The sequence below is a fragment of the Alternaria metachromatica genome (assembly GCF_023757995.1).
Source record: "Alternaria metachromatica strain BMP 0045 chromosome Unknown scaffold_53, whole genome shotgun sequence".
Taxonomy (NCBI): domain Eukaryota; kingdom Fungi; phylum Ascomycota; class Dothideomycetes; order Pleosporales; family Pleosporaceae; genus Alternaria; species Alternaria metachromatica.
In genome coordinates this window covers 77,813-104,156 of record NW_026055544.1, presented here as the reverse complement: position 1 = coordinate 104,156, position 26,344 = coordinate 77,813, and the positions used below count along the sequence as shown (strand labels likewise).

General features: G+C 53.4%; 9 protein-coding genes across 9 annotated transcripts; 6 read left to right on the top strand and 3 right to left on the bottom strand.

Annotated features, from left to right (window-relative positions):
* Nucleotides 1-683: 683 nt before the first annotated feature.
* Nucleotides 684-2,579, top strand: J4E83_010855 (uncharacterized protein; the record flags this gene model as incomplete). The annotated part of the gene is made up of 2 exons (XM_049337733.1): nt 684-976; nt 1,025-2,579. The coding sequence occupies 2 exons, from the start codon at nt 684-686 to the stop codon at nt 2,577-2,579; spliced, it is 1,848 nt and encodes a 615-aa protein (XP_049183174.1).
* A 326-nt stretch (nt 2,580-2,905) lies between these two features.
* J4E83_010854 (uncharacterized protein) lies at nt 2,906-3,986 on the bottom strand (the record flags this gene model as incomplete). Its single annotated transcript, XM_049337732.1, has 2 exons — nt 2,906-3,417; nt 3,479-3,986. The coding sequence occupies 2 exons, from the start codon at nt 3,984-3,986 to the stop codon at nt 2,906-2,908; spliced, it is 1,020 nt and encodes a 339-aa protein (XP_049183173.1).
* Nucleotides 3,987-6,062: 2,076 nt separating this feature from the next.
* On the top strand, nt 6,063-8,013 carry J4E83_010853 (uncharacterized protein; the record flags this gene model as incomplete). Its single annotated transcript, XM_049337731.1, has 2 exons — nt 6,063-6,188; nt 6,241-8,013. The coding sequence occupies 2 exons, from the start codon at nt 6,063-6,065 to the stop codon at nt 8,011-8,013; spliced, it is 1,899 nt and encodes a 632-aa protein (XP_049183172.1).
* A 1,562-nt stretch (nt 8,014-9,575) lies between these two features.
* Nucleotides 9,576-11,607, top strand: J4E83_010852 (uncharacterized protein; the record flags this gene model as incomplete). The annotated part of the gene is made up of 3 exons (XM_049337730.1): nt 9,576-10,415; nt 10,466-10,723; nt 10,897-11,607. 3 exons carry the CDS (start codon nt 9,576-9,578, stop codon nt 11,605-11,607), a joined length of 1,809 nt encoding a protein of 602 aa, XP_049183171.1.
* Nucleotides 11,608-12,575: 968 nt separating this feature from the next.
* On the top strand, nt 12,576-13,418 carry J4E83_010851 (uncharacterized protein; the record flags this gene model as incomplete). Its single annotated transcript, XM_049337729.1, has 1 exon — nt 12,576-13,418. One exon carries the CDS (start codon nt 12,576-12,578, stop codon nt 13,416-13,418), a length of 843 nt encoding a protein of 280 aa, XP_049183170.1.
* Nucleotides 13,419-13,677: 259 nt separating this feature from the next.
* On the bottom strand, nt 13,678-15,889 carry J4E83_010850 (uncharacterized protein; the record flags this gene model as incomplete). Its single annotated transcript, XM_049337728.1, has 4 exons — nt 13,678-15,016; nt 15,072-15,470; nt 15,526-15,747; nt 15,798-15,889. The coding sequence occupies 4 exons, from the start codon at nt 15,887-15,889 to the stop codon at nt 13,678-13,680; spliced, it is 2,052 nt and encodes a 683-aa protein (XP_049183169.1).
* Nucleotides 15,890-17,875: 1,986 nt separating this feature from the next.
* J4E83_010849 (uncharacterized protein) lies at nt 17,876-19,667 on the top strand (the record flags this gene model as incomplete). The annotated part of the gene is made up of 4 exons (XM_049337727.1): nt 17,876-19,155; nt 19,206-19,242; nt 19,363-19,424; nt 19,487-19,667. 4 exons carry the CDS (start codon nt 17,876-17,878, stop codon nt 19,665-19,667), a joined length of 1,560 nt encoding a protein of 519 aa, XP_049183168.1.
* A 919-nt stretch (nt 19,668-20,586) lies between these two features.
* Nucleotides 20,587-21,853, top strand: J4E83_010848 (uncharacterized protein; the record flags this gene model as incomplete). The annotated part of the gene is made up of 3 exons (XM_049337726.1): nt 20,587-20,956; nt 21,070-21,598; nt 21,730-21,853. 3 exons carry the CDS (start codon nt 20,587-20,589, stop codon nt 21,851-21,853), a joined length of 1,023 nt encoding a protein of 340 aa, XP_049183167.1.
* A 2,827-nt stretch (nt 21,854-24,680) lies between these two features.
* Nucleotides 24,681-25,554, bottom strand: J4E83_010847 (uncharacterized protein; the record flags this gene model as incomplete). Its single annotated transcript, XM_049337725.1, has 3 exons — nt 24,681-24,797; nt 24,852-25,165; nt 25,227-25,554. The coding sequence occupies 3 exons, from the start codon at nt 25,552-25,554 to the stop codon at nt 24,681-24,683; spliced, it is 759 nt and encodes a 252-aa protein (XP_049183166.1).
* Between the last annotated feature and the right edge of the window lie 790 nt (nt 25,555-26,344).

Here is a 26,344-nt window from a genome sequence, read left to right as displayed (position 1 = left end):
TTCTATCCTTTCCTATCTATAAGGCCGCCACCACGGTACGAGCAATGAAGCAAATTCTGCAGAAACCCCGAGCAAGCTCCACCACATGCCCGGCGGCTATCGACTATTGGAAGCACCATCGGCAGGTCCGTAGTCGCAGACTAAGTACCATCATCTCCCTCGGTACCCCCGCTTTACGAAGGCATGACGGAGCAGAGGGCAAGCAGTGGAGTGGTACAGGCAGGCGTCGTGGCTTGCGGGTTTTGATCAGATAATGATTAGATCGAAAATTTTCATCTGATAACCCACGCGTCACGCCACCGCTCGCTCCTATTGGCCCGAGATGCCGGCTGATTATCGAGATAAGATTTTGGAGGCTGTCTGGGCCGTGCTTGGGAAGGCTTAATTCCGGGGACCCAACTGCATTCAGGAAAGTCAAGCTTCGGTGCATGATGCTAACAGGGAGCGAGCGCGTGATATTCACAACTATTTCCTTGTTCATGGTGAACGTGAACGGAATTCCCCACCCAGCGACGAGGAGCCGGTAACCGGGCGCGTCTCGGAAAGGTCCTGCGGTGGAACTGCGTGGATCAGTGTTTTCGGTATATGAACCTGAGGCGCGCGCGGTACCTTGTCTTATCAATCTCTTCGTCTCGTCTTCATCACAGCCTCTCTTTTGGTGTGCCTTTACACCTATCGCCAAGATGGGTTTCACTTTCAAGGGATTGACTACCAGTGCATTGGTCTCTGGCAACACCAAAAATGCCGATGCCAATGAGAAGGACATTGCCGACGTGCCTGCTTCTTACCAGGGCCACACCAGCATGGATGCTACTCGTCCTGACGAGAAGGTCGGCAGCCCGAGGGAGTCGGCCAGGAGTCGAGAATCGGATGAGGAACTGAACAAAGTCGACACCACCGCGGAGGCAGGTGTTCAGCATGTACAAGCTGCCTCGCTCCTGTGGAAGAAGCGAGACTTGATCCTCGCGTACATTGCGTAAGTCACTCTCCCCACATTGCTTCAGAACTACACTAACGACAACAGCATGTGGTTCATCCAATTCTTCACTGCCTACGCATCCAGCACCTCAAGCACCCTCGCGCCCTACGTCACCAGCGACTTCCAGCTGCACTCCTTGACCGCCCTGACCAGCGTCATCTCCTCCATCGTCGGCGGTATCTGGAAGCTCCCTTATGCCAAGATCCTCAACATCTGGGGCCGACCTTTCGGTCTCGGTCTGGGTGTAGCCATCTACGTCCTCGGCCTCATCCTGATGGCGAGCTGCAACAACGTCAAGGCCTATTGCGCGGCACAGACCTTCTTCTACGTTGGCTCCAACAGTATCGACTTCTTCATCACGGTCTTCATCGCCGATACATCCAAGTTGAGGAACCGAGCACTGTTCATCGGATATGCGTCCTCTCCATGGCTCATCACCACCTGGATCTACGGATACGGTATCAACAGCATCACCGCTCCTGGCGGCATCGGCTGGCGATGGACGTTCGGTATCTTTGCCATCATTGCGCCTATCGTTACATCACCTCTCATGCTTCTGTTCATCATCTATGAGGGCAAGGCAAAGAAGGAGGGTCTCATCACTCCCCGCCCCAGCCGTGGTAACTTTGCTCAAACGCTAAAGTACTACCTCCGCGAGTTCGATGCCATTGGTCTTCTGCTCCTCGCCGCTGGGCTCTCCCTCTTCCTCCTCGCCTTCAACATCTACTCCTACCAAGCCAAACAGTGGGCTTCACCCCTCATCATCTGCTTCCTCGTTTTCGGCGCCCTCCTCGTCGTCGCATTCGGTCTGTGGGAGAAGTACGGCGCACCCGTCACCTTCATCCCATGGCCGCTGCTCAAGAACCGAACCGTCATCTTCACCTATACCATGGCCGGTTCTTTGTACATCGGCTGGTACTGCTGGGACTCGTACTTCTACTCGCTTCTCGTCGTCTTGTTCGACCAGAGCCCTGTACACGCTACTTGGATTGCCAACATCTACACCATGGGCAGCTGCTTCTGCTCTATCGTTTACGGACTTGTGCTAAGATACTACGGAAAGCTCAAGATCTACTCGTTGTTCTTGGGTGTGCCGCTCACCATGCTTGGTGTTGGTCTCATGATCAAGTTCCGCCAGCCTGACGAGAACATTGGCTACATTGTCATGTGCATGATCTTCATCGCCTTCGGTGGTGGTATTTTGGTCATCTCTGAGCAGACCACCTTGATGGCTGTGTCTAAGCAGCAAGACTTCCCTGCGCTCTTGGCTGTCGAGTCTATGATCATCTCCATCGGAAGCGCTATCGGCTCTACTGTTGCGGGTGCTATCTGGACCGGTGTTTTCCCCGCTCGTCTCATGGCCAATCTGCCTGAGAGCGCCATGGACAACTTCGCTGCTATCTACGGCGACTTCAACGTTCAGGACAGCTACCCTGTCGGCAGCCCCACTCGCGATGCTATCAACCTCAGCTACGGTCAGACACAGAGATACATGCTCATCTCGGCTGTTTGCGTCTACTGCATCACGCTTTTCAGTGTTGGCTTCTGGCAGAATGTCGATGTCAGGACCATGAAGCAGAGGACTATTGGTCTTTTGTAGATTCGCTGTGGTCTTCGATATCATTTCGCATGCATTGCATTGTCGGCGTCTTTTTCTGTTGATGGTTGTTGCATTTACTTGCAAAAGGCTTGGGAACGCCAGTGTATCTTGCATGTCATGATGATAATGGCTTCATAGTAATGAAAGAGTAATGTTCGAATTCCATCCAAGACTTGTGATGAACACCATGTACGCCGTGTGTATATGCTTGTTGTATGCTTCCTCAACTCCTCAACTCGTCTGTTAGATATCTAAACAATGATGCTTGTGATACAAGCTCTCGGAAAGAAATGTAGGGTATGACGCTAGAAGATCACGCGAACGATCTACAAAAAGAAAGCTACACCCAAAGCCAACCCAGACATATAGCCAAAGGTAGCAGTCAGCGAGCTGGCAGCACCCGTAGCGCTAGCCGCTGCAACCTTGGTCGCATCGTCAGTTGTCGTCGCAACAGGTGAAGGGGTAGCGGATCCAGATGGGGTGGCTTGAGGTTTCGCGGGCACACTTGTCGAAGAGGAAGACTGGCTGATTACGGGCTTGCTGGGTTTCGCACTCACATCACCACCTGACTTGGCCATGCCGGATACCCACTTGATGACCTCTTCGTTGTGCATGAAGAAGTAGTTCAGGTGCTCGTTTGTGTCTGGGGGCGAGGATCCAACAGCGCAGATAGGGTCGCCGTAGTGGCAGTAGTCGAGGAGGACGTCGGCGTAGGCGTTTAGTCCTTTGAGGTGTTCTGGGCTGCGCGCACTGGTTCCGTCGTAGTCTACGCCGCGGCCGACGGTGAAGTTCTGGTCACGGGAACGGACGACCGCGCCAAATGTTACTGCTGCGACGACTGGAGCGGAGGAGTTAGTAAATTGGTGTAGAGCGTGACTTCTTTACACGTGCGTACGTACCATTGGAACCAATCGAAGCATCCAGAGCTGGGTTCATGTCTTGCTCACATGCAAAGACTGGACCTCCTCCTCCACCGAGCATGTCCTGTGCGACTGATGCTCCCTGCGAGAAACCCAGTACAATCAACTTGCTGTCTGGGCACTTTTCGCTGTACGCCTTCATCTGTTCCTGTCCGCTCTTCGCACCCTTGCTTGCTGATTCACACCACGCGGTTGCTCCCCATGCTGAGCTCTTTGCAGGATACTCGACATCCTCGTAACCACATTCTGATGATCCTCCAATCGCTGCGCAGATCTTCGAGGTAAGGTTACCTAGGCGGCCAGGGTAGGGTTCGTCGGAACCTCGTGCGACAAATACGTGGAAAGGTTTGCAGTCGTCCGCGTGGTAGGCGAGAATTTCCGTCGAGTTGCAGTATATGCCTGGCGAAGGCGCGTCGCAGCGCTCTTGAGCGAGCACGAGGCTGGCGCCGACGGTGATGGCGAGGAGGGGAAGTTGTGAGACCCTCATATTAGCGTAATTACAAAGTTCGGTATAACGAGTGACTAATGTAGGTAGCCGCGAAAAGAAAGGTAAACTGAGCGTCCTGTCCCCAAGAACGCGTAATTAGTAATAAGTGAGAAAACCCCGGAAGCAGCTTCGACAAAGGCAGGGCAGACGGGAGATATACACGACACCAAGCGGGCACCTGGGGCAGCCCTGAGAAACCTGATACTACGAGGATCAAGAAGTCCCAGGCGATCGACGCCCATGATGTGAGGGCACGGCCCCCACAGATGGCATGCATGGGCTTGAGCCTGCTTTGGCATGTTTGCCTTGGGGCTATCAATGCTATTCGACAGAAAGGCTGCGTTTCGACAGAAAACGTCGATTCCGCCCCGTCGGCTAGCCGCAAGCGGCAAGACCCCACGCGCCAACTCGGATTTCGGCATCCGGCCAAGCCGCCCTGTGCCACAGAAGCCACATCAAGCCGCCTGTCTGCAGGAACAAATCTCGCCCAAATCCTTGGGGCTTGCGCGTCCCGTCATCGAGGCGTCAAAAGGGGGGATTGGTATCGGGGGTTCTGTGGGTGTTGTGCTGGATTACTATTCAAGGCGCGTCGCGATGTACCTAGGTATGTAAGCAGCGCTATCCTGTCAGCCTCAGAGGACTGGCTTTCTTCAGTGAACGCCACACTTGACGTGCAACACCGAGTGCGAAGGACTGGACGTGCGATCGATCCGTACCGCAATACGATGCAAACGCCGGACGCCTGACTGCCCATGGAGTAGGATTTGGTCGAGACTTCTGGTGCCTGAGTCGTGGGCACTATTTTCATTTTGGGGTCCCCACCTGCATTGGTCTGGCTTCTTCTGCATCCTTCATGGCTGCATCTTCACCTCAGTGTGTTGTTTTAGAGGCCCCTGGGCGTCTGGAACAGTTTGAGTGCCGCTGCTTCCGTATCCGTGGACTTGAAGACGCGCGGCAGGTGAGCAAGGGGTCGTCGTCTGGAATCACTCTTCCCTCTGCCTCCGTCTCTCTGGTGTTGACAGATACACCATCTTCACCCCTTCATTCGAGGCTATCAAGATTGATGCATTGAGATGGGAGCGTAAGGGCAGCACGCGGTGTAGAAACGTGGCGTAGAGTCAATGGCGGCTTCCGCTTCGACACAAATGGCAAGTGCATTCCCCGACGTCCTTGATTCGACGTTTGCTGTATCGAAATACTCAGCTCTACCCACAACTTAACCCAAGGTTCTCAATGTCTTTCACTCCTTACACGAGTACCCACACCTCTCTTCCTCCCCTTCACCATCCCATCTTCGCACGTGGCCTTTTGCTTCATCTCTACATGACCCTCACTCCGCATGCTCTCACATTGTTTGTGTTTTCTACTGTGGGGTGTGTAGTACGTTGGATTCAGGCGTCTCAGGGCCGACATTTCACTGCAGCTCCATGGGTGTGGTGTGGAATACCCTTGTGGAGACGACCTCCATGTCAGTCCACACTGTCTTGAACACCATCTCAGCATGCACTGTCTACCAACACCTCTACTCACCCCGACTTCACGATGGCGGAGCATTGTAGCCCGCCTGAACTTTTCTTTGCTGGTAAGACTGTCACAAGGCGCCAATGCCGCCACAGTGAATGCTCGCGCGCAAGAAGGTCAATCTCGAATCACAAGACCCGTTTCCCAGCCTTCTTAACCCTCTCCTTTCCCATTTTTCCTGCCTGTCTGACGTGAATGGCTCTTCTCGCCGCGGTGACTGGCGTTTCGCAGCTGTATTTCCAATCATTTCGTCATAACTCCCCCATTCACTAGTATTCACTTCCGTCAACGACGCCAAGAACCCTACATCGGTTAAGCGCGATTTCATTAGCGTACACCGACCTGGCTGCCTTCCTCTCCTCTAACGAACGTTTCCCCCTCTCGATATCAACTCTTTCCAGTACGAACTGCCTCTGCTGTACATTGACTTCACATCTCGATCGATATCTCCAAGATCCAGACAGCCTAGCAGTCACCCAATCGTCTAAGAGCTTTTTCCCAATCACTTCCACTTACACTTCACTCATCTTATCCACCCCCACCAACTTCGCCGCCATGGCTTCCATCCGCGAGACCATCCGCAACGGCGCAAGCTACCTGGTAGGCGTCATTAGAGAAAAGGCGCAGATCCAGTACGAAGAGGTATACCTGAAGCTCGAAACCCATGCTCGCGTATTCAAGGTTTGTACATCCCATCAGATGGCGTCCAGACTACGACTAACCATGGACATAGCGATCTTTTCAAAGGCCAACCCCCTACATCGTCGCAGCAGGACTCAACAACGTCCGCGACAGCTCTGCGCGTACAGAACTCCGGCCGCGGGTCAAGGTTAGAAGACTTGCTGTTCAGACTAAACGCCATCCGGCTGACACCCCGAAGAAGCAGCAGAACTACCACACCGTCGCCACAGGCCGCATTGCGAAACCCAAGCGGGAACCCCATCCCCGAGAACTGGATCCTAAATGGTACGACATGGCCATGAAGCGGAAGTCCGCAGAAGAGTACCGCGAGCGCGAAATGCGTCTCCGCGAGAACGAGCGGAGGGAGTTGGCGGAGCGCAAGCGACGTCAACAACAAAAGCGTCATGTTCCGTACAAGCGAACCTCAATGGAACGCACAACCGGTATCAAGGACAAGCGTCCCCGGTGGACGTCGCAGCCAGCACTCCCGCCGCCAAAAGCTTTCAGCAACTTACAACACCCGGCCGAGTTCTATGAGAACCAGACCTCCGAGGAGCGCAGGGCGTATGTGCGTGAGAAGCTGATCAACGTCCTCGGCGAGGAAAAGATGAAAGAGCCCATCCTTCCTTCCGGTCACAATCCCATGGAACCTGTGATCGCCGAGCACAACCAGCGCATGGCCACGATCAGCCTTCTCAGCCAGTTCGAAGCTCACAAGGTGGATGTACAGCGCCAGTACGACGAGCAGATTCGCCTGGCTCGCGAAGAAGAGGTCACTCGACTCAAAACACAGATTCTCCTTGGTCACTACAAGGACGTCTACAAGGGCCGTATCAACGTGCTAGCATGGCATACCGGCCACATGCTCGAAGGCATCGACCGACTGGAACATCTGCTCCAAACCGGAGAACAGTGGGAGGTGGCCAGGGTTGTGCAAGTCCTTACTCACCAAGTCTTTGAACCCGTCAAGCGTGTGCTTGAAGAGTTTGACGCTGACATTCCCTTGGATCCGGATGGCGCCCAGAAGCTCAAGGAAGCCTGGCCCATGGCTCGTCTACAGGCACTCTATGACTTCTTACTGGGCAGGTCCAATAATCTGGATTTACAGACTATGCGCATGGCTCAGTGCATTGAGGAAATCCTTCGTCGTCTTAACAACCCGACGGTATTTGTCGACCCTCTTGCGCCCAAGCCGCAGCCGTTCAGCGACCTCTACCAGAGCTTCAGCTCTACAAACGCCAACACGATGGCGAACACTACATCTCAGACCGCCTCTTCCCTCCCTGGCGCAGTCCCACCACCCGCAGGAGGATGGTCCTTCCGTGGCCGCGCCTCCACCTCCGGCCTCGACCCCGACGCCCCCCAATCCACGCTCACCAACGCCACCACCTCCGCACCACCCGGAAGCGGCATCTCAAAACTCTACGCCGCAACCGCCTCGAACGCCGCCTCCAAAGCCGCCGCCCCCCAAATCCCATCCATAACCATCGAGCCCGGCGACAGCGCCGCCCGCACCTCCGTCCTCCAGTACATCAGCACCGACAACATGGTCCTCCAAGCCGAGATGGATGACATGTTCCGGCACGCCGAGCCCAAGAACAGTCACCGCCGCGCTGTGACCGAGTGCATCAAGGGCCTTGTGAATGCTGCGGGTGGTGAGGATAAGGTGCTGGGTACGATGGATGCGTCGTATTATCGCGCGCAGATTGAGGAGTGTGTGAAGAGGATCGATGGGTTGGCGAAGAGGTATAAGGAGGTTAAGGAGACGAAGGCGTTGAGGAAGCTTTGTGGGCTGGCGTTGAAGATTTGGGCGGTGCATGGGTGAATGGGGATTGGAAGAGAGGCCATTGAGGCTCAAGACCGTAAGATGGAGACCACCCGCTCAACCGTCAAGGAGCACAAGGATCTCATCAGGTTTGGATGGTGGGGGCGAGAGATGGAGAAAATAGTCTCTTCGCTGGACGCCATTCCTGAGCTTGACTCTGATGTCTTTCGCTATCATGAGACACCCGGAACGATGGCGGGAAGGGCTAAAGGTGCTCTTCCTCACGAAATCATGAGTTCACGACACTCCGGCCTACGAAGCCACGACGATCATGTCTGCTTTCTCAGCGCTGCATACCGGAGGTATCTAGTCATGCATTTCCAGCGCGCGAGCGAGTTTTGCCTTTCTTGTCTTTTTGATAGTTCTCTTTTCCGATCACATTGTTTCTGTCTTTTAATACCCACCGCGGACCAGAGGTTGATAACTCATACGTCAACTACGGCTACGAGCGAGATAGACGACTGTGAGGGTGTCACAGTTCGCCGCCGCTTCCATACACAGTAATGACAGTCAATGATACATAAGTTCAGATAAATCCTCGGTGCCGAACGACGGTTGTTGACTTGTGGTTCTTCGGTAACCTAATGCTTCATTGCCGTAGCTGTTGCAGGCCTGGGTCTGATAGGCGTGGAGTTGTTGTTTGCCTAGGTGATGCTATGTGTCGAAGACCTTGGAGGCTTCAACAATTCAAGCTGCAACTTGGTGTGATAAGAGTTCTGATCGATGGTGAATTCGAGAAATGCTTATGGGTAGCTCTTCATAGACGGGATGTCGATTGGCACCGTGGGCATGAAGAGGAAGGAAGCGGAATGGGTGCATGCCGCAAGACGATGTGTGGATCACATGTCAGAAGCCTTGATGACCCTGCCATGCACTTCGCTCCGAAATGAGCTCCTGCAAAGTTTCCAATCGCACAATGCTGCATCATGTGACCCCCTAGATTGCTGCTTCTCAGGCACAATATCTTGGACAACGGTTGTGATGAATCGAGGCACATGAGTGCTGCTGATGGGTGGTCGGCTGAAGGCTGCCCAGGTGGTGAAGACGCGCTAGTGACCGGATCCCGGTCGCGTTCCGAAGTAGCTTGAGGGAGCGCCATCCTTCTTCCAACAACTCCATCGCGCCATGAACAGCCATCCTTCGCCCATGGAGCACATGGACGTCGAGAGGAGGTCGTCGTCGCCCAAGCGCAAAAAGGTCCGCCAAAAGTACGCGCCCAAAGCATGTAAGTCGCGACACTCGCTCTGATTCGGCGCATCTCGAGCTTCCTATGCGGCATTCCGATGGTTCCGTAGTGGTTCGACGCAGCTCGCGCGACAGGACGACGAGGACATGCCATCAGCCGGCTGACAGATTGTGCAGGTGTATCATGCAGGCGATCCAAGCTCAAGGTATGTACACTCTCTTGTACATTGGCTGCCTCGACCACTTCCCTCGCGACTGCATCGCGACTTCCTCATGCGCCAGCGTCGCTTCCGCATCTACGAACTATCCCAGCAACAACAATGAGAGTCAACAACTGACGTCAGCAGTGTTCCGGTGAAAACCCATGCCAGCGGTGCATGGACAACGGCAAGCGATGCTTCTTCTCTGAAGACCAGACGGCCGCCGAAGCCCTGCAGAACCTCAGTCGACCCACGCCTGCCCTCCATACACAAGCCTCAAATGCCAGCGCCAACGGCAACAGCCACAACGTACCGAGAAGGAGCTTGATGCCGTCGGACAACGGCACCGAGCGGAGGGCGAGCGACGCCAGCACACGCGGCATGACCATGGAAGCGCGCATGGCCAGGATCGAGGCTATGATGGAAGCTCTCATGCGCGACCGAGGCCTAACCATGACGCCAATGGGCAGTGTCGAGCGCGAAGAGAATGGTAGCGATGCCTTCAGGGGTGACGCCGCCTTGTCTGTCCCACCGCTGGATCCCATCAACCCAGCTCTCGCCTTCATGGGACAACCCTCGCTTTTCTCACAAGAGTCGGCAGACCCAACAATACCCGTCCCTCCAGTCTCGGGCTCCCCCATCAACGGCGACCCATCGCACCTCGTTCAAGTCGGCAACAGGAAGCTACCCTTTCCTAGCCCCGCCGATTACCAACAGTACCTAGCCTCCTTCTTCACCGACATTCACCTGTCTCATCCGTGCATAGATGAACCCGAGTTCCGCAACCGCAGCCAACACATGCTAGCAAGCACGACCATACCATCAGAAGATAGCGAGTTTCTCGCGCTGAACTACACCATCTTCGCATGCTGCGACGTACTCCTCAATGTCGCACCCATCGACACTGGCAAGCCTAAGGGCTGGCGCTGGCTTGAAATGGCTGACGAGCTCGTCGACAAGAGGTCGCTACTAAGCGGAAGCGGCGATCTGACGCTGATACAGTGCGTTCTATTCCAGGTACGTGCCTAAAAGCTCCGAACTTGATGCGCATAGACTGATAGTTGTAGGCCCTCTACTACCAATACGCAGACATGCCCGGTCCAGCTTACAACACCATCGGCGCCGCTGCAACACTCGCTTTCCAGTCCTCCTTACATCAGCAATCCACGTGGACAAACATCACGACGGTTCAAGCATATGAGCGCATCTGCACCTTCTGGAATATATTCGTCCAAGACCGATTTATCTCATTGACGTGTGGAAGACCATACAGGATCCACGAAACCGACATTCAAGTCGAAGCACCTGTAGACCTCTCACAAAGGGTAAGTAAAGTCCACGACTCCTATCCTTCCTCCCGCTGAACACGTCTGGAGACTACATCAAGATGAACATGCAAAGTGGGTGTCTTGACGTCGATGTCGCCTCCAGGGTGTTCAGTTTCTTCCTAGATCAACGTGTCCTCCTCCTCCTGCTACCTCACGCTCACGTTCTATAGGCAAACCTCTACAAAGCCGAGGATAATGATGACCCCAGGCCTTTCATCGATCACTACATCCACTATGTCATACTCTGGGCGCGTTATGCCAGCAATGCTGTCGACGGTCGCAGTCTGGATAGCACAACCCAGGATATCATTGATCGGCAGATCTCCCACTACCTCGATCACGACTTACCAGTACTGGGGATGCCATCATACGCTCAGCGGGATGGTGATGGGGATGTACCACTGACGATGTTCATCAAACAGAAGAAGACAGACTTCGTTCTTTGGGGGCTACGTTCCGTCATAATCTCCCTGCAATACGACGACAATCACGCTGAACACCTCAGCCAACTTGCCTGCGATACCCTCACCAGAATGACCTTCTTTACGCGGCAAGCTCGTCAGCCTTTCAGTCTCAGGCATCGCATGACATCGGCCCTGTCGAATGCACTTCTAGTATTTTGCTCTCTTCTCGTCCGCGACTCTGCTGGAAGGACGCATCCTCACACCGAGGCCCACATCGAGGCCTTCCACCGCGCTAAGGGCATGCTACATGACTTGTCCTCCAGTCAGCCGTATGCGAAACGCGTCTTGTCTGATTTTGAAGGCATTGTGCGTGTGGTGGAAGATTGCCTAGATGGGAAAGATGCTCCCGAGAATGTCGCGGAGCTGTTTCCTTACCAGTCTTCGAGCGCTGACATCCGTGGCGTATTGTGGCTGTAGTGCACAAGGAATGAGGGGGGAGGTGGCGTTTTTACGGTTTTAAATGTACTTTACTCTGTGTACCAACGGCCTGCATAGATACCCATTGCCCTCGTACGGGCTAGGAGATGGCGTTTAGGATCAATCTACTTTCATGATATTACCTGTTGCTCAGATCTCATTGTCATTAGCTGCATACACCATAGTTGTCCATTAGTGACTGGAGAGCAAAGACGAGAGTTGCTGCATACAAGGGTTATATGCTCTGACAACACGCCCGTCAAAAGACAACGAGTAGCTCTCGGTTGTACTGTAGAAGAGACATCTGAAGAATAACGAAGCGCGGTAGTCTCCCAACAACAAAAATGCCATGGTGTGCAGTGCTCATCTCCTGCTCCCAAATGCAGATTGGTGAGCTTCTTCAACACGTTGACGACTAGACCTAGGCGCATTCTCGTTGCGAAGTCGAGAGTAGAAGCACTGGATCGGTGGCGCTGGAAGGAGATACATGCAAGGCTCATCGGCATGAAGAGGGTCTATGAGGGAGATTAATCACGGCGAGTATGTGGGTTGAAGGTCTGAGTAGTTCAAGCAGAGGTGCTAGCTTGTTGTGGTCAGTCTTCACCTGGGCAGTGCGCCTACCCGGTCGATCACGTGCCAGTGCTGCTGCCTGGAGAGATTGAAAGAATAACAAACGGGAGCTAGTGTCACGCTCTTAATTTTCTCAGTTGTGCCGAGACTCTACCCAAATTGCGACACCTTTGGAACCTTTGCGGCGCAGCCCGTCAAGCTCGACCATGGATAGGGATTTCGTCCACCGGTAAGTAAACATGATCGCGGCTGCCAGGCATCCTACTGATTGATTGAATGGCTCTTTGCGAAAAGTGGCACTGACGCGCCACGTTTCCACTCTACTCCAACGCCGCGAAGCAGACGAGCAACGAGCGACTTCCAAAACCCATCTGTACCCATCCAATCAGGGCCTCTCGATGAAAGAGAGGTATCATCTATACACACTCTGGCGCCGCGATCGCCCCAGCGAAGACCCCGAATCAAGGCGCATCGGTCAGGCAGCAGAGAAGCTCGACGACGAACTCAACACGTACATAGCGACCCACGCAAAGCAAGAATGCATGACACTGTCCAAGATGATGCAGAGCAAACTACCACGGGAACTCCGCGATATGGTGTACGCCCATCTACTCTCACGAGAGACTTACACCGTCGAGCGCAAAAAAAATGAACTTTACTGGCTTTGTCCCCTACGGCAGATCAGTTGCGATCATCTCTTCACGCGTGGATACGTTCCGCTTGATACCATGAAAGAGATCGGCGAGATGTGGTACAAGGTATCGACTTTCATAGTCTGCGCCTCTGACATCCCCGAACGAGCTTCAGAAGCCTTGAACTTCCTCCACGATGACACTTGGGGCTTGGACATTGATGTATACCAACATGTCAAGCACATCTATGTCGGCTTCGATTATATCCACGGCGTCGACGAGATTCTTGGTCATCTAAACGCCAATCTCCGGAAACTTCTCTCACTAGGAGCAAATGCGCGCGTCGTTCTATATCTTCAATGTGAACACAAGCCCTGGTCGACGCTGAGAGAGCAACAAATAATAGCTTTTGTGAGGAAGCTTCGGCCAATCTTCCCTGTCCTGGAGGAACTCGTCAAAGAGGGAAAGAGAATTATGGTCAACGTGAAGGGCCATGATGTGTTCGAAGTCAAGGTTGAAACACTGAATGCGCCGAGTTGGATCAGTCAGTTGAGCCAAATGCTCTCAGACAAAGATTTGAATGATATCCCCAGCTATAAGCTGAAGTGAAGCATCGGGACACACTCATAGCTAGCAGCTTGTGCTGAAGAGCAATGAGATTGCGTCACATATGAGTAAAGGTCTACCAGTCTACATTGGTACAAAGCTCGCTAGGATTATTGCATTGTACCATATACGAGCACGCAAAAGTATTGCAGTAGCTGTCTTGCAAATACAAAACAGTTCTCTACATAGCATCCAATACTACCGTCCCCATCACACCCATACTATCACGACGATGTGAAACACACATCCAGACTACGTTGTTCTACAACTTCGCCTCCCTTCTCAGGATCGGATCAACCCACTTCTTCCACCCCTGCTGTACCCCAGCATTCTGCCACGCCTTCTGATTGATAGGCAACTGTTCAACCCATCGCATGATGTTCTCGTATACATTGCCGTCGTACATACCCAGCGCACTGCAGAGACTAGCATCGGAAAAGTCCCACGCGTCTGTCAGAGCGACAGCCTCGGGAAGGAGTTGATCGAGCAAGCCATTGACAAGATGCCGGATGGTGTCGAGCTGTCCCGAAGTGAAGTAAGGAGAACGCTCGTCAGCTGTCTCGATAAAGGATACTGCGTCGACGGTACGTGGGTTTATTATAGTTGACAGGGCGTAGAGGGAGCGCATACGGTTCAAGACGATGCGTAGGTAGTTGCACGTAGAATCAGACAGGCTTGAGATGAAGTCGGTGAATGACTTCAGGATGAAGTACTCGATATGGGCCCGCGAGGCGGAGATGAGCAGCATCATGTGCTCGTTCCACGCATCGGCTGGCAACTTGCTTGATGCGCGAATTGCCGAATGCGCCTTCACGACCATGCGGTGGGCACGGTCGCGATAGATGGCGAGTTGTACTTTGGGGTCGAGAAACTGCGTTGCGGATGCGCAGCATGGAATGTTGGGGTCTTCGATATCGGTCAGGTATTGTACGTGGGGCTCGATTGGCTCGCCATCTTGTAGGCGGTCAAGTTGCTTGAGGAGGTGTCGCCCGAGTTGTTGCCACAGAACATAGTTCTCGCCTTCGAACGTCGCGCCACCGACTAAGGCACCGACAATGTCTGGTAGGCCTGAGATAGACATGTAGCCATGGCCACCACACAGCTTACGTGCGTCTTCGGCCCCATCAGCGGCCTCAGAAGTTACATATGCCTTCATCCCAGCCGTCAGTGCGTGAACAGCCGGCAGAAGAGAATGATCATTCTTGCTCTGCATCTCCCGTAGTTTGTTATACTGTTCGTCGCATACCCGAGAGCCGAAGAACATGGCGTACGTCTTAGCAATCAAGCTCAAAAGACGGAAGTGCTGATGCTTGTAGTGCAGGATGCTTCCTTCGGTCTCAAACGCATCGGCAGGGCCGAGGCCTTGTTGTCGTACAACAGAGTATCGTGTCGCAATCGTCAAAGCTTGGGCTAGCTGGACCGTAAAGACACTGGGCATCCTGCCGCGGACGAGCAGCATGACGGAGTACGAGAGCTTAGCGCGGAGGGGATCCTTGGTGAATGTGCCATCGGATGTGAGCTGGCTGTGAGCCATGAGCATCTGCGATCGAGAGATGCGAACGTTGTCGAAAGAGGCGAAGCCATTGTCAGCTTCGTTGTAGCTGGGTCCTGGTAAGCGACTGAAGTCCTGACGTTCTCTGCGATCTCGTTACTTACCCAAGCTTCAAGCCAACATCGCCCATCTTCACACCAGGCATTGGTGTGCCGTCTTCGATTGATCGAAGTTGTACAAGAAATATATGTGGGCCATGATCCTCGTCGCCAACAATGAGTCTCGCCATGACTGTGCCGTGTGTGGTCGAGAAGCCTAGCCCCGCAGGCCAGAACTTTGTCGACGAGATTGTTGGCGAGTGAACGACGAACTCATCCATATCGGGATCGAAGGTGGCGGTCGTTTCGATACCTCGCACGAAAGAACCATGACCAAGCTCGGTTTGTGCGTACGTACCAAGTATCTTGCCGGATCGAGCGAGCGGGAGCCACTTTGCCTTTTGTTCCTCAGTACCGTTGTGCTCCATCCCGGGCTCGAAGAGGATGGCTTTGTGGCCGAAGGGGCTGTTGGAAGTCAGTTCGTCAGTCGTGGAAGATTCTCCTGACTACCTCAACATACCTGGCGTTCATGAGATTGTATCGCGGCGTAATCCACACAAAGTGCTCATGGTCATGTTCGAGCATATCATCAAGACACGCTTTCCCCATCCCAAGGCCTTGCTCGAATAGATCCTCGCGTGAGGTCTGCGCGTAGCATCGAGGGAGCTTTGCATTGTCGTCGGTGCCGATTGCTTTCTCAACTCGGTTGAAGGCGGCCCGTCGCTCCTTGACAACTTTCTCACTGCAGATGGGTCAACGAGGATGTTACATAGGCTCACAGATTGTACTCACCTTCCCCATAGTATGCACGTCAGCTGAAACGTGTCGAAAGAGGCAGAGTCTCTAGCTTTCTGCAACAGCGCGTTCTGGGCATTGGCTACCATATTGGCCATTGTTGCTCTAAAGGTATAGACAACAAAATGTGAAAATGAGAGGCGAAGATGCGGGGCGAAGACTAGGGTTGAGGGTGATCGATGAATATGACCGTTGGAAGACGTGTTGAGCAAGCCGAGATGTAGCAGTCTATTGCTGGGTGAACTGGGCTTCCCCCATTCATGTTGGTGTGCTTCCCATGGACTCTCTGGGCAGCCACGCAAACCGCGCTTGCCATCCTCCAAGCCATATGTCGCCGTACTTTTACCCAGTATGAACCATATCTGCATTTATGCGGCGTAGAAGTCCAGATCAAAAATTGCGATTGGCCAGACCGTCAAGATGTCCTCACGGAGATATGCATACATGGTCCTTCCGTTCGCCAGATGCGAGTTACGAATCTCCATCTGGAGTTTAGCTGATACGGCTCCTTCACTGTATTGGGCGATCCCTTGATCTCGTGTTTCATAGCTTTGGCTCGTACAGTTGGGACTGAACACGTTCCAGCAATACGAGCCCGTAGCCCCGGCTATGGTCTTCGTTCGACATCCAGCTGAACGTGTTTGATGCTACTCCATATCGCGCGCTTTCCTAGAGGTCGCATGTCGGCCAGTCAATGATATTGGACTCTGGAACCGAAGGACGCGGGCCGTGATTGTAAGGGCGGCCCTTGATGGCGCCGCCACGTGGGGAAAGTCCTCATCTTCCGATGGCATATCGAATCGCGTTCGTTCGACGTTTGATCCTTCCTCGGAAGGGACGCGAACTGAGATGCTATTCGATGAGATTTCTTCGATTAGATAGTAAGGACATGGAGCGCCTGAGAATGACTAGCAAATGATCTGCTCCTCTAGCACGCAGGTGCTTGGCTTTGACTGATGTTGTGAGACGCATTGACATAGTTTGACGGGTCGGAATCCTATTCCGTGGTTGGAATGAGCGGCGTAATGCCTACAGCTGAGGTAGCAGCAATTCTATAGGGGTGCACTCCATTGCGCTACTAGCTCCGCGTCCGCCATTGCGAAAGCTGAGTAATATCTGGGTGATCTGCGCTGGGGTTTCAAGAGATGTCGTTGCGGCTTCTTTGTTGATTAGCCATATCGAATTCAGACGTGCGGAGACTGACGGATGTCTGGAGGCTGAGATCGTGGTGTCCTGCGGTGACATGACGGCGGGCAGAAGCTGGCCAAGCCCTTTCGGGTTAGCACGCCATGCAACTTGCCGAGGCGACACGTGCAGAACCTGTGAAGCAACTGCCGCGCATTTCCATGCGTGCATGCCAACTCTGGCCATCCCTTGCTCTGCAACAACGATAGTCATCGCGCTGCTTTCCGGTTTTGTCTGCAGTATGCCTGACCTGACCCCTGGGATGAAAATTCCCGCTGGCCTTCCCGAAAATCGTCGGCGATACAAGCGAGCCTCTTCGAACTTCTCGTATGCGGCCTGCATGTAATCAGCTCCGCATCACCGACTAGAACTGGTTTGGTTCACGATCACTACGCCAAGCGCGCCTGTAAGCAATGACTACTAATAAGAAGCATTCTCAAGACTTTAGCATTCTTACTCATCAATCGCATGCGGGTCGCACCGTTTCCATCTTTTCTCCGGCATTTGCCCTGCCCATTCTCGGATTTCGGGCTTAACGATTATTGGTTCTAGGCGCATCGTACGGTCCCAGGATGTGTGGCAGCTCTTCAACGTTCATCATGATGACGCAGTGGTGTATCTTTTCCTAACGCTTTTGCGGAGCTTGCGGCATTTTCATTCGTGGATCCAGGTAGACCACGTGCTGGCACGACGATGTACAGGGGTTGCCTGCAGTGCACGTTATGGCAGATCAGTGTAGCCCATGATTAAGTATCAGTCACCTTGAGGTCATGACATAACGCACATGGGCTGGCGCGTCCACTCCACAATGCGACAGTCGCGCGCATTTGTAGGGGGATGCATCCCCAGCCTCATGCTAGATCAAACTTCTCCAACTCCACACTCCGACCATGGCGCCTGCTGAACCCAACGCAAAGCCTTTCGAGCTTTTGACAGCCGAAGAGCCGAATTTCCCAGAAGAGCGAGAAGGATGGAAAGGATACATCGAGTGGGAGAGATACCCAGAAAAGAAGAAGCAGGCGGCGGAAATCCTGGCGAAATATGACTTCCCTGTACCTCCCGAATTCCAGCTGAAACCGCTGCCCGATACCAACCCGGTGCTCGAGGGTGTACGATGGAAATACTACCACTACGCGATGGGCAAGACGCTGAAGGACATGCCGGCCGACTCCTGGGAACACGTTAAGAAAGAAAAGAGCGAGGACATGGTCCATGTACTGCAATTCCCTTACAACGGAGAGCCGGAGCGCAAGCGCCTTGTCGAAACCGAGATAACCAACAACAAAGACCACTTTGTGAGAAACCACGGTGGCATTCCTGAGATCGATCCGGAGAAATACTTCTTCGAAGTCGAGGGTCTTGTCGACAAGCCAAAGAAGATCACGTTGAAGGAGCTACAGGACGAGAGCATCTTCCCACGCATGGAGACCTGCGTTACTCTTCAGTGTAGTGGTACGCGCCGTATTGAGCAGATTCACGACTACCCTGGAGACGGAGACGAACTCATCAATGCGCCGTGGGGAGAAGGCGCCATCGGTACGGCCCGTTACGTGGGCGTCAGTCTCAAGAAGGTGCTCAAGTACTGCGGGCTGAAGCCGGAAGGAAAGCACGTCGAGTTCTTCGGCGCCGACACCTACTTCAAGAAGGGTCACGTATACAACTACGCTGTATCAGTACCGACTCGCAAGGTGAAGATCAACGAGGTCATGCTGGCGTGGGAGATGAACGGAGAGCCACTACCAGCCATCCATGGCTTCCCACTCCGTACTGTCGTAATGGGCTACATCGGCGCCAGAAGCTGCAAATGGCTCACTCGCATTAACGTCATCGACCAGCCGTCTCTGGCTCCCGTTCAAATGAAGGAATATCTCTACTATACTCCGCAGAACGGCAAGCAAAACGTCACATACAGCAACGGTTTCAGTATCCAGACGATGCCTGTTGCGAGTGCTATCATGACGCCTGTCGACAAAGACGTTATTGTGCACGACGGGAAGATCCGCATGACTGGCTGGGCATACAGTGGAAGTGGCTGGCCGGAACGAGTCGAAGTCAGCAACGATGGTGGCGGTGTTTGGTATGAGGTTCCATACGAGAACTTGAGCAAGAAATACTACCATGCCTGGCGCACGTGGTGGGTCGATATTCCAGTCGATGCTGAGGGATGGCTGTAAGTCTATTGTCGTCGGTAGTTCTCCGACAAATGCTAACGTTGCTCAGTGAATTCTGCGTGCGTTGCTGGGATGACGCTTTGAATGTAAGCAAAGTTCGACTTCCGTTGCGAAGGCCCCGCACATCTTACGCGGTGGTTGTCTCAATGTGGCGTGGCAAAGTCTCGCTGTAACTACCAGACGGCATTTGCTGACTTTATTCGCAGACGCAACCGACCTTTGTGCGAAGTGCATGGAACTGGGATCTCCACGTGACATCCTCATGCCAGTAAGTATCTCTCGTTTGAGTGATCTCGTGTGCCCGATAGCAGGAGGCTAACGTTACTGTAGCCGCGTCAAGCTTTACAGCGTCAATCGCACCAAACCCGCCACGATGAAGCGTCTCAAGCAACTCGAAGACCACGGTGCTTCGATTCATCCCATCACCAGGCCTTTGCCATTTGATCTCGAGACCGAGGAGGAATACCTTGAGGAAATGAAGAAGCGTGGAGGTCGCGATCCGGAGGAATAGATTGCTGGAAGAGAGTTGCTTGGCCAAAGTGGCTACGCGAGTCGTGTTCGAGCAAGTTTGACTTGACTGGATAGTTTGGTCGTTTTAATAGCCGGTATATATGATAATGCAATGAGTAATGCCTCTTCTCCGAAAAGCAGCCGTGATTAGTGAGGTACCCGGCGGGTAGAGGTGGACGCAGCGGCAGCATTTCGCCACGTCGTATCACCAGTCTACTTGAGCTTTCCCGGTCTCGGAGTGCATGCAGCAAAATGTGTATGAGGCACAGTAGTTCCGGGGATTGAGTCTAGTCGGTGATGGACTGCGGCGCAGTTGAGACATTGCCCCACTGCGGGCGGGAACATGATCACGAACCCTTTGAAGCGGCTCTCTTATCGTGTCAGTCAACGACAATGCACATTGTTGCTATTGATATCAATGTACTCTTACATCGCGGATTGGTTCAGACGCATTAACGAAGATCTGAAGTTCTCAAGACCGTAGAACAGATCAAGTCCAGTCTGCCTCGCCACGCACGTGCAGCGCAGGGCATTCGGCCCCTGTATTGCATCGCAGGACATCTGCATGAACTATCGGATCGCGCGAAGAAGAGGCAGGAGCGGGCAGATGGGTCAGTTCTCAGTGGACTATGTGGAGTACACACGAGCATAGTATCTGCGCACGTCAGCCGGGCGACATCCGCAAGCGCCTGGGGGCCAGGCATTTTGCTTCTCACGAAGCCGTCATTGGATATGTTTGGGGGGTATATGGGCTTTCGATTCTTCCGCCGGTAGTAGCCTGGATTGAGGGTGTGCGATAGAGCAAGTCGAGCTTGGTATCCTGGGTCGCTATAAGTATGCGGAAGCGTTGCGATAAATCTTAGGCCATCTCCATCGATCTCATCTTCCAGGCATTACTGCCCCTCTTCTTGTCTTTTAAGATGCGATTCTTTATCCGTGCTCTTTCTCTTGCCGTAGCTGCCGCATCGTTCCTTGCTCATGCGGCACCTCTTGCAACTCGCTCAACCAAGGATTCGATCGCGGGCCGATACATCGTACAGCTGAAGCCGGACGTGGACGTCGCGACATTTACCGCTCATCGTGAGAAGGTCCGCAGTATAGTAGCTCGCCATCTCGGACGAAGAGACGACATCGACCTGAACGCAGGGATCGATCAGGAGTACAACTTTGGAGACTTCAAAGGCTATGCCGGGGCCTTCGATCCAGTCGTTGTTGCCGAATTGGAGGCATTAGATGATGTGTTCCTCGTCGAAAAAGACTTCTTGATGTATCCTACGGCTTTCATAACGCGTACGTATAAACATCCTGGAGCCCGCATCGACGTTACGTCACCCACTTTGTCGTTTGCAGACCTGTTCGGGGTTGTTTTCTTGTATGAGGTGTGTGTCGCTAACACTGAGTAGAGACCAGCGCACCATGGGGTCTTGCAAGCGTATCCTCCAGGACCAGAGGAGCTACCAGCTATGTATACGATTCGACAGCTGGCAGCGGCACCTACTCGTATGTACTAGACAGTGGAATCCGAACGACCCATGTCGAGTTCGAAGGCCGCGCTTCCTGGGGATACAACGCAGCCAACACCAACAATGCCGATGTCACCGGTCATGGCACCCACGTAGCTGGTGTAATTGGTTCGAAGACCTACGGCGTTGCCAAGAACACGACTCTCATTGCGGTCAAGGTAATAGGCGATGATAACGTCGCAGCTGGCTCCAGTGTGCTGGCCGGCTTGAACTGGGTGACAAACGATATCGTTACCAAGAGCCGACTGGGTTCAGCCGTGGTGAACTTATCGCTCGGTGGGCCGGCTTCCTCATCCATGGATAACGCTGTGAACGCATTGGCGAACCGAGGTATACTGCCTGTCGTCGCTGCAGGAAACGAAAACCAGCCGGCTGCAAATGTCTCGCCAGCTCGTGCTGCCAACGCACTGTGCGTAGGGAGCGTTCAATCGAACGACGCTCGTTCTTCGACATCGAATTACGGGTCGGCCGTAGACATCTGGGCTCCAGGTGGTGATATCATATCTACCTGGCACACCTCAAATACGGCAACCATGACAGCGAGTGGTACCTCGGCGTCTGCACCTTTCGTGGCTGGTCTGGTATCTTATCTGCGCGGTCTCGAAGGGCAATCGATCGGCCCGGCCGCGAGGGCAAGAGTTTTGGCATTGGCTACTGTAAGTGATTCCACACCGACTGCATGTGAGACCTACACTGACTTCGCAAACCTAAACTTAGCCAAATCGCCTTACAGATGTAGCAGGCGCACCAAACCTACTGGCTTACAATGCAAGAGCTTGAAGGCGATGGTCGCAATCGGCTCGTATTGCGTCGTTATATAGCAATACAGCCTCTATTCAGCTTGATCCATCTTTGACGTTATATCAGCGATGAAGGCTGTGTTCAATGGTGCCTAAGACGCGATACAACGGTCGGCGCGATGATTGGCCTGGTCCACAGGTGTTGCGACACGCGTTCTTCACGGAACTTTAGAAGATGTTGAGGTGTCTCAAAAATGAGGAGTTGATCGCCAAGATCCGTGGTAGCAAAGTAAGTATCTGCTCGGAGTACTTGAAGTCGTAGTCGCGTCCGACGACGAAAAGTGTTGGCGGCTGACAGTGTTCTCAAGGAAGGAGAGCATGCCATCCGGATTAGGCTAAGACTGACTTAGTCATCTGGTGAGTGGGGCCTATCAGGGGTTCGCGACTTCGATGACGTAAACCACCCTTCTGTTCACCCCCAACCTCACCACAGACACCACCAGCATGCCATCTACACATCTCCAAACTGCCGTTAATGCGCTCCGGAGTCCGGATTGCAGCTCTGGGTATGGTGAGGCGCTGGCAATTCCGCGCGTAGCACGGACTACACTTGATCATCATTGACAGTTCTTGCAATGGCGTCTTCCCACGCAGTTGCTTCATTAACAGCAGACACCTTGGTCTCTATGAAGCCGATGCACCTGCATTCCGGTCGCACCGCGGCTTTAGCAGTCTGTCAGGAATCCTCATTGCGATGGAAGCAACATCAAAGTCTCAAGATGCATGGGCGGGTAAGGGATAACCGTCTGAAAATGACATCGGTATACAGGAACCTACGAATAAGACTTCACTTGCTGGAAGCGGCAGTCGCGTCTCATACTTGGCAACGTTACTCATACAGATCCTTTCGACAACCACTACCCAAGAGCTTCAAAGCAACTGCGACCCTACCGCCTGCTCGGGACCTGCGACACGCGATGTGTGCACCTTCGAGACCACAACCACGGCGATCGGCGTGTCGTCAACCCTATCGTTACCTCTGGCTTACAGCCTATCGCAATGGTCATAGTCGTGCTTCCGAGTTGCGGATTAAGAGGGCTGGTCAAATCCTTGCTCTCACCTCAGGTCACGACAAGCCATCACACCGAAACTTCGGCTCCACGATACGTCTGCGCGCGCAAGAAACAGCAAAGTGGAAGAAAGGGACGAACATGCGTTTACCGAGTCAGCGGCGAGCGTACAGGCAACGGCGGACGCAAAGTCAGGCTATATACGAATGTGGAAGGTGTCGATCTCGACGACGACGAGCGGCGGAGTTTCGCTGGGATTCAACGCACTATGCGCTACACCAAGAGCCGTAGCCCAAGGCCGGAGAAACATAACTCCCCTCGGATACCAGACTCTACGGACAAAGAGCGACTGAAGGCCAAGAAGCTCGTGGACAAGGCTCACGATGCAACCGCTGAAGGCTCTGATAGTTGTGTTGAAGGCAATGGGATTGCACCGTCACGAGCCAGACTTCTGAGTGCAAACTCAGACGAAGTGTGGGACGTGCCCAGACATCTCAGATTTGGGGACAATGGGAAGCATATGTTCTGCAAATCGCATAATGGCTCACGCAGCAGGACACGCGATGTCAATCCCCGTGAAGGCTCACAAATCCACAGACGAGAAGAAGCAGGTCGCTTTGGTGAGCCGACTTCGCAAGCCGAAGATCGCGTGCGAAGACGTCGAGACCATTATTGCTCAGGCACGCTGCCGACCCCAGAGCATCGATCAAATAGACCATCCCTGGAGTCAGCACCGATACTTTCTTCAAGAAGATCTCGAACAGTCGCAGCGAACAGTACCATCAAACTTGTCATCAACCCCGAAAAACATACGTCCAAATTGGAAGAACATGAGTCACTCGACGGAGAACAGAACGCATTTGGGGTGTCAGAGGCGCCTGGAAGCCCATTCAGGCAACCCGGGCTGACGCCACAGGAGTCGTCCGACTTAGTCTTCGGAACAATCTCTCAAGTCGAAACGCGGAGACGGGTGCGAGCGGGTCGGGCAGACGATCACATTGCGCCAGACGTGCATGAGTCCGCATCCCAGCTCGCACGCGATCCTTCACTAGGCAAAATACAGCAAAACACGGACGCATACAGCCTGTCTCGAAATCCACCTGCATTAGACCTCGGACACACTGTACTGAAACATGATGAACATGAGACTCTTACAGGATCGCGAGCACCGGCTCTCGTCAGGCTTCCCAGGACAGTGTTGTCAACACAGGGCGACACGCTGGCAACAATGCCACGGTTTCCTCCAGAACAATCCCTACAACCAGTCACTTCAGGTATATCTGGACCAGCCCATGCTCAGGCCGGTGTACCATCTGATCGGTATCTATCAAATGTCACCCCTGGTACCCCACCATATACGCCCGGAAAGGCGACATGATACGGAAAGGATACAGCAGCGTGGAATGGCATATGACGGTCAGCCCGGCCGTCAATACAAGTGTCTGAAAGAGGAACCTTGAATGGAAAACAACAATTGGGGTATTATTAAACGCCGTTTACCGAAGGCAAGATATTAGCCAATCCAATCAATCCACGTCCTCGATCAAATCATCATATCCGCTGTTCATTACGGGTATTGCCTCATTTCCTCCGTCCAACAGATCACTTCCGCTATGTTGGCTGATGTCGTCGTCCAAATCCTGATATTCCTACTTAGCATCAGTTTCGGTGTCGACAACGTTCACGTCTCCTGTGCGACCGGGGTTACGATGATCTTCGCCCCCATGACGGCCGGGGAGTCCGCGTCCTCGATGTCGGGATAGATGTTATTTACCAGAAATTGTCCGACCTGCCACGACTACGACTTTGTTAGCTATCAGCACTCTTATTTGATTGGAGACACGCGACGTACCAGAAGCCCGCCCTCCACATAATGTCTCCACCTCTCTGAAGACCCCAGGTATACCAAGATCTCCCATGGCAATTCCTCGCTATCGAACTCCCAAAACGTCATGTACTGGTACACTGACGCCTTGTCCACTTGTTTGTACTTCTCGTCCTGGATGAGCGAAGCGTGCTCGAGCTTGAAGATGCGCGTGCGAAGCAGTCCAGGACTCTCGAGCATACCGGGCGTGAACTCTTCTCCGAACCACTTTACGAATTCGTCGTGAACCTCCGGGGCGGGCTGCCAAAGGACTACGACCCACATTTGGACATCGCGGGGATCTGACGCAGGGTGTTAGCTTCCATGGTGCATCCTTGTATCGTGATCTTGAGGATGACATACCTCCGCGCCACTCCTCCCCAAACCAGTTCTTATGCTCTGTGTAGAACCGTGTGTCTACCTTCGCCTCATTCGGAAGTTTGTCCAGCGCAGGGCATATCCGCGCATCCAGGTCTTGCGCGCTTGGTTGTTTTGGTAGGTCGTAAATGGTCATGAACCTGCCATCAATCCCAGGTACTTCCTGGAATGGGCTGTCTTCCACTTGCTCTGCATGTCTGGCGGTGGACCTGATCTTCACCAGGGCGTCGGGTATATGCGTGGTTTCGTACCAGTGATAGGCGTCGTTAGCATCCTCGCCTAACTCCGCCCAGGCACAAGCAATTCTCGACATGATTTCTTTTCGCGAGAGTTGGTAATTCGGTTCCGCGGACGTGGTCAAGAAGGATGAATGCAGAAAGGTAGGTGAGACTTGACAGAGCAAGAGAGCAAGGTAACACAGCGGTCAGCATAAGGAGTACGCGCAAACAGAGCACACCTGGACTGTGCCACGAAAGTTTTGCCCTGCATCCCTGAACCATGTGCTCTTCAGCAAGGGTTACTCCGTCGGGGCAAGTAAAGCTGTAAGAATTTCCCCAATCAGTATGGTGTCGTGGCGGCCCGTATCCGCCTGACTGCGGCCATGAGGGTGTGTCCGCAGTACCGCCGGGGAAGTTCGCATTGCCGAAAGCTAATTTCGCGACTACTGCCAATAGTCACGATCAGTGTAGTTCGCGAGCTGATCTCAATCAATGCGAGGCAGACTGCGAATCTAAAATGATGATCCGCTGGTATCAGTCGGAGGCAGAGGTAGGTCGAGTCATGTGAATCACCGATGCGCCGGGAGTCGGACATGGGTCGTACGCAGGAAGACCGAACGGGTGATCACACGTCCGGAAGGAGAAGCGCGCAGACAGGAATCAGGTAAGTTAGCCAGCTGATTAGCATGTATTGGCTCGCTAAGAGTAGATGATGCTTTCGATTTGAGCGGTGCAGGATCGCTTAGACAGCATGAACGCCACGTAGTAAACAAGACATGGCAAGACTGCGCCGTAACCCGAAACCTCCTCGTGCTTATCTCCCACGTGGCGCCCCAGACTGTGCGACATATGACGCAAGTGTTCGCAGCTCTTACAGCGGAATCG